The sequence below is a fragment of the Perkinsus marinus genome, assembly GCF_000006405.1.
Source record: "Perkinsus marinus ATCC 50983 genomic scaffold scf_1104296975186, whole genome shotgun sequence".
NCBI classification, from domain to species: Eukaryota; Perkinsozoa; order Perkinsida; family Perkinsidae; genus Perkinsus; species Perkinsus marinus.
In genome coordinates this window covers 1-6,875 of record NW_003200825.1, presented here as the reverse complement: position 1 = coordinate 6,875, position 6,875 = coordinate 1, and the positions used below count along the sequence as shown (strand labels likewise).

The following is a 6,875-nucleotide window of genomic DNA, read 5'->3' as shown; positions in this document are numbered from 1 at the left end:
GACTTAACTTTCGCGGCGGGAGATGATGTGTGGAAGCTGGCCTCCTTCTTGAACCAGTTGAGCCAGGGGGTGCGTGCGGAGGTGCTTCAGGGCTATGAGGGCCTCCATGGATGTAAATTCCAACATCACCTGGCTGAGGGCCGGTTCAGCTACATCCTCGAGACCGTGCAGCAGATACTTCGGCATGGCTATGCGACAGCAGATGACAGGCACACCGTCTTCAACAAGTCCAACTCCTTGAACTTCAAGGCTTGAAGGTCGAAGAGGGTGGCATTGATCGATACGACTACCAATTCGACTTGCTGCGGACCGAGGTTCAGGTGATTACTGGCCAACTCCTTGCAGAGGAGACTCTCATAGCTCACTACTTGAATGGCCTTGGTAAGGCGGCTCAGAAGTTCGCCGAGGTGCACCTCTCTGATGTTACAAACTTCGCTCACATCCGCCGCCGGCTCCGAGCCTTCTGGAAGGCGGAGGTGAAACACGGTGAAGATGTTGACTCAACAATGCCTTGCTTGGCATTATATCCCGACAGATCGGCTACAGAGCTATCGGGAGATCATCAAGCAGCTGTACCTACACATGGTGAATTAGCCGGCAGGTATCCCTGCGGCCAGGGCTGTGGTCACAATTTGCCGGAAGCGAACAGAGGATACTGTATTCGTTGTGCTAAACCTCGACATAGAGCACGATGGTGTAGGCAATCGCTTCCAGTCGACCATCAGCAAAGATGTGGAGTAGCTCCACTGGAGTTTGTTGTTGTCGCCTCCATCGTCAAGGGACTTGCCCATTGAAGGGCGACGCCTCGAAATGCCCCAGGTGTGGTAAGATTGGTCACCGTGCGGCTGCATGCAGGGAGGCACTACCAACAAAGTCCACAGAGAGCCCGGTTGCGGTTGCTGATGAGTCCGCACGAGAAGGCTGTGGGACGACAGTGAGGGGCAGACTCAACATGCACGACCAAGGCCGCGAGTAGCCCGTGATGCGTTATCTGAGTCGTCTCAGTCGTCGGGTCAATCCGAGGATGCTGAGACTTTAGAAGAGTTCCTCGGGTGCCACCATGGCACTGCCATGCGATGAGGACGACACAGTTAAACAATCACAATTCTGATGACAGTGAGCTTCCAGCTGCTGTTCCTGAGGTTCTCATGTATGATTTAACTTTGTATAAAGCAGACCCTTCCAAGAAGTCAACAGTGTCCGTTCTCCTAGACACTGGAGCAGGAAGGAGCTTCGTGAGTCATGCTTGGTTGAATCTGTGGTGCACAACTACAAGCGTACCTGTCAATCGTTGAAGGTCAAATGCGCTAACGGCACTACCTTCTATACGAATCGGCAGGTCTTATTGAAAGTGTCTCGAGATGGTGTGGCTCATCCCTGGTGGTTCTTCGTCACTGAAAACCTCTCGCATGCACTTATAAGCGGTATGGACTTCTTGCGTGGACTGCGTTTCACGTTAAAGCTGACACCGCAGTCGCATGAAGTCGCTACGGTTCCAGAGGGGACTCTGTTCCCAGTGGCTGCCGCCATAGAGGCCATCTCTCGTCGCACTGAAGCGACCTTGGGAGATTTCGGCCAGGATACGGCAGTTTGCACTGCTAAATCCCTCAAGAACGAGGACACCCTAGTCGATGTTGTCCGAGATGTCGAAGGTTTGCCGAACTCTCACCCGGGGCCGGTCCAGCGACATGTACACAGGATTCCATGGGTCAGCGAGGCACGGCCAAGCCGACGACGATCGCTAAGGAGGGCCAAGCAGATGTCTGTTAAGCTGTCAAAGGCCTGAGGACTTCTTAGCTGTTAAGCTAAAAAGGAATCCTGAGGCCTACGGTCAGTGTTGTAAGCAGCTTGATATGCTCGTGCAACGGGGCTACTCTCGAGAAGCATCGGAAGAGGTGATAAATCACGCATACGGTCTTCTCGTCGTGCGAAAAGCGGCTTTTCATTGAAAAGTTTGAAAAGTTTTCAAAAGCCACATCTTTAACAACTCCTTTACGATTAGTTCTGGGAGGCTCCACCATGCGGGGCTGTGTGTCCTCGGTGGTGTCACCATTGTTAGTACTCCGTCGCTATGCGTACTCCACACTAGCTGACTTGGGAAAAGCGTTCTACTCCTTGGATATTGTCAGCTCCGATTGTGGAGCACGAGGCTACTACTGGGAGGGCAGGTGGTATATGTTACTTCGGGCCGCTATGGGCCATAGCCTATGGGCCTTCCTGCTTCTCCGTCTATGTTGCAGACCTCTATGCGGGTCACCCTCCAAGAGTTCGACAATGAAGCTGCCCCTGAGCTCGATATCGGTCCCTACTGTGTCCGATCATTCATGGATGATATAGCTCAGGGTGCAGAGACCAGCTGCGATAGGGATATGTTGGCAGATGGAGTTCATCAAGTGGTTGTCAGAAACGGCTTCTCCGAGCAGGAATCGAAGCGATTGCAGAACAGAGTTAATGGTACCGAGTCGGTACTACCGACTCCTCAGAGGACAAAGCTGGCACCCTCTTGGGTGTCCAGTGGGATCCAAAAGAAGATTGTCTGGCAATCGTTCCTGCTCCGCCCTTGGAGGGCAAGGCCGAGCGAAGAGATGCACGCTCTATAACGTTGCGACCCTATATATCATGGCTAAATTTTCACTTTGACCCTTTGGGCCTATACCTAGAGGAAGCTATGGCCGGCAGGTTGTTGATGCGGGCGGCTGTGCGTGCTGGCAAGACCATGGACGACCCTCTTGCTCCTGATCTCGTACGTCGAGATTATTTGCTACAAGATGCTTACGCCAGAACGGTATGGACACCGCGGTATGTGCAGGGGGACACGCTGGTGGTTGCCTGTGATGCATCTCTTGTAGGCTGGGCTTGCACAGTTACGGACATCGATGGCACGCGACTGTACGCGCGGGGCGGTCTCCATGATGTTGGACATGAGAGCTGGTAACCAGCTGCTGGTCTATACCGAGGCTAGAGCTCTACGCGCTGATTGAGGCCCGCAAGATTATTGATAGCGTGCTCTCGGAGGACCCCAAGGTCAAGAAGGTTATTCTGCTGAGTGATAGCTCCATTAATGTGCAGCGTCTCACCCCTAAAGGCAGCATCTCCAGTAAACTGGTTCCAGAGACTGGTAACCACTAACTTCGTGGTTAAGAGACGTTCCGGTGGTCCTCGAGCATGTTAAGGGTACTAGGAACCCTTCAGACTGTGCGTCACGTGCTCTGTATCCTAATTCATATGATGAGGAAGTCTATCAGTCCACGGTCGCCAGTCTCCGGGAGAATTTCGAGTCTATACGACAACGGCTCGCATCATCTGATTCTGTACCGGCGGATGTCCGGTTCGACGTGGACTTGCTGGTTGGTTCTTTATGTGATGATGAGAGAGGTGATGATGACGTGGCTGTCAGGAGTTTGGTAGACGAAGTCCTAACTGAGCAAGGTTCCGACCCCCACTGCAAGCAGATCAGAAAGATTCTGGCACATCAGCCGGTAGAGCTCACGGCCACCGAGGTTAAGCGTATACGACGAACATATATCATCGATAAGGATGGGAATATCTGCAGGTACCATGCGGTTTGCGGGAGTCAATACTATGTTTCCTTGGCGATGCGCTCGGTGGTAATCAGCATCTTGCACGACTTGTATGCTCATCCAGGGTCTAATAAGCTCTACGGCATAGTTCTCAAGCTCTACCATCTATACTGGCCCAAGATGGTTCGCGACATTCGGCAGGCCACCATGTCCTGCGAGGTGTGTGTAAGAAGCAGGCGCCGTAGAGCTGAACCTCCTGCCTTTGGGACGCAGCTGCGATCCTCCCAATTATGGGAGCTGTTAGCCGTGGATATCGGTGGACCTTATGTTGGTACTACATCGACGAACGGTATGACTAGTGTACCGTCCTAATCTCTCACCCCGCTCGGGTTCGAGCTATTGCTGAGTGGACGCCGCCTAGGACAGTGTCAGAGATGAGATCGTTTCTGGGGCTTGTCAACTACTACCGAACGTTCATACCTCGGATGTCTGCGGTAGCTAAACCCATTCAACGGTTAGTGTCTCTATGTGGCAAGTGCCCGGACGACGTACCAAAACATTGGGACGTGGACGCTGACAAAGCCTTTGCGAAGCTCAAGGCTGCTCTCATCGGACTTCCTGGCTTGGCCTATCCCGATTTTCGGGAGCCATTCCAGATCTGTTGCGGTGCTTCCAACCAAGCTATTGGCGGGGTCCTTGAACTGTTCAAGGGCGACCATTCTGATACGGTACAAGCAAGGGACGAAGAACATCAATGCCGATGTACTCTCTCGACCTCAATTGCCACGGCCAGACCCTGTAGTACCAGACCCTCATGCTTGTGAAGTACGGTCCCCCGTCGACGACTTCCCCGTCTTGCAGCCTTGTCTGGACGACTTTGGTTGCCGACTACATACGTCCTTGCCAATGACTCCTTGGTGGTTCTTGATACCCTATTCTCGATCGATGATATCCGAGACGGTCAAGACCTGGATGAGGTGGTTTCTACGGTACGAGAGCGAGTTCTGGACGGCCATCCTTTGGGCCGCAACGAGTTCAAGACCCGAGATTACCTTCCGTGTTGACGTATATGGGCTTCTTTGGATGTGTCTGATGGGATTTTGGCTCGGCATCCGCGTATGGATGCGCTGGACGAGGCGAAGCTCCTACCAGTGATCCCCGATGAGTTACGAGAACGTGCCCTTCGCCATTATCACCAGGACACCGGACACTTTGCTCGAGAGAAGATGCTGAGCAAGCTGAAACAACAGTGCTACTGGCCGACTATGCACGTGGATGTTGAAGTGCATTTGCAGACCTGTACTACATGTCTTGCTGCTGGCCCATTACAAGGATCCCCGTCACCCCTGTTACTAGTTTCTGTCGGACGAGCTTGGCACACCTTGGGTGTCGACTACCTCAAGATCGGTCCTGGTGTGGGTGGTTACGAGTGCCTCTTGGTGGTTCAAGACTACTTCACCAAATGAGGTGAAGCCTAGCCTCTCCGTACGGAAACGGTGGAAGAGTCTTTGCCTTACCTTCTCGGGTTGTTTGCTCGATTTGGTCCGCCAGCACGGATCCATTCAGATCAAGGCCAGCAATTCGAGAGTGCTCACTTCCGAGCTACCTTGGACGCTCTAGGTATCTCTAAGTCTCGGACGACCATCTACCATTCAGCTGGTGACGGTTTGGTTGAACGACTTAACGGGACCATCTTGTCGATCTTGAGGAGACACTGTTGCATCCCCGACTGGCCGACCCATCTGCCGGCTCTTATGTTCAAGTACAATACCGCTATCCACTCTTCTACTGCCAGTAGAAGAGTGGATAGTAGACTACTGGCTACAGTCTCTTCATGCTTATGTTTAGACGTGAGCCCCCGGCCGACTTTATTCCTATAACGTCTGCTTATAGCTCACTGGTATTTGATACCGAGACGTACGGACAATATGTGGCTAGGGTGCGAGCTTACTTGGACGATGAGGTCGACCAGGCTGTCACTCATGCAGCAGCGAGGTACACGGCCTTCTACGATCGCAAAGCCAAGCCCACGGCTTTCTTCCCGAACGCTAGAGTCTTTGTGCGTGTTCACGTCCCCAACAACAAGTTGGCCCCGAGGTGGGAAGGTGATTGGTATATAGTGGACATTATTGGCTCACAAGACTCGGTAAGAGTGCTTCGTTTTAAACATGCTGTCACTGGCGAGTTGGAGGTCATCAACGTGGACCACGTTCGACTGGATCCAGTTCAACCTCACCAACTGTCGGACGGTCTTCTACAGCGTGTGGATCGAGAAGCCCCAGACCTACCACCTCTACCAGCCTTCAACCCTGAGGCATCTCCTGCTCATGCTCTACATCCTCAGCGAACGATGCCTCCTAGATCAATGCCTGACGAGGAAGAGTTCTCTAACGGTGTTCCGGGCAATCCGCCGGTACCCGCTCGATCTGTGGTACGACCGCCGAATGGTCCGTCCGCACCTCCTGTCCCGTCTAGATCACGGACGAGGCCTATTTTTATGTAGCTCCAGTCACCGGACAGAGCACGACAGGGCAATCTGTAAGGAGCCTATAATCTTCTGTTAGCGAAAACCACAAAAGCTATATGCTATCGATCAACTTGGCGAATACAGCATATCTCAAGTGGAACAACTATAGTGAAGTCAGAATCGGCTCGACACTATGACCAAATACTAGCTGGTAACCAGATGTGACTTATCATATGAACGGACATATGGTCAACCTTCCTTAACACTTATGCCCCCTTCGGCAGCCTCTACTCCTGCAGCTCCATCTAGACCGTCTATGTTACCCCCTCGGCCGTTTATGTCGTCACCTACGGTGGAAGGACGATCTGTTCATGACGGGCATTATTTGCCCCTATCCCCGCTGCTTCTTTCTACACCGCTCCCGTCGCCGGTGCCTGATAATCTTCAGAGCCCGGCTGAGTCGGTTCCCTCGGATGGTCTTCCGTCCACCCTGGAACCATCCCCACTCGTGTCACCTGACGAGCTTCCCCTTAGACGCTCACGGTTCGTGACGCCTACTACCCCTGTGAAGTCTCCCGAAGAGTCAACGTTGCTTCCTTCCGGTATGGCAAGCCCCATTATGGACACTGACTTCGAGTCTCCTCAAGAAACGCCGAAACCCTCTGTTAACGACCCCATCCATCAACGCGCCGGAGGGTCGCCGACCACGCCTCCGGCAGAGGCAGCCCCGAGTCTACGAGACCATTTACTAGGTCTAGGGCTGGTCACCGTTCCCGACCACCGACCCGCTTCGACTCTGATACCTACGTCCCGATGGCTCTTCGTTCTGAATGGAGCCATGGACGTTCTGACTCTCCTCAAGTGAGGGAGGAGGTTTGCGTGGGAGG

The 6,875-nt window shown here is 53.2% G+C and overlaps 2 protein-coding genes across 2 annotated transcripts; both read left to right on the top strand.

Moving 5' to 3' along the window:
* Positions 1-1,426: 1,426 nt before the first annotated feature.
* Positions 1,427-1,745, top strand: Pmar_PMAR012098 (hypothetical protein; the record flags this gene model as incomplete). Its single annotated transcript, XM_002765671.1, has 2 exons — positions 1,427-1,652; positions 1,699-1,745. The coding sequence occupies 2 exons, from the start codon at positions 1,427-1,429 to the stop codon at positions 1,743-1,745; spliced, it is 273 nt and encodes a 90-aa protein (XP_002765717.1).
* Positions 1,746-2,231: 486 nt separating this feature from the next.
* On the top strand, positions 2,232-6,024 carry Pmar_PMAR012097 (retrovirus polyprotein, putative; the record flags this gene model as incomplete). Its single annotated transcript, XM_002765670.1, has 6 exons — positions 2,232-2,461; positions 2,680-2,799; positions 3,398-3,740; positions 4,058-4,319; positions 5,088-5,283; positions 5,370-6,024. 6 exons carry the CDS (start codon positions 2,232-2,234, stop codon positions 6,022-6,024), a joined length of 1,806 nt encoding a protein of 601 aa, XP_002765716.1.
* Between the last annotated feature and the right edge of the window lie 851 nt (positions 6,025-6,875).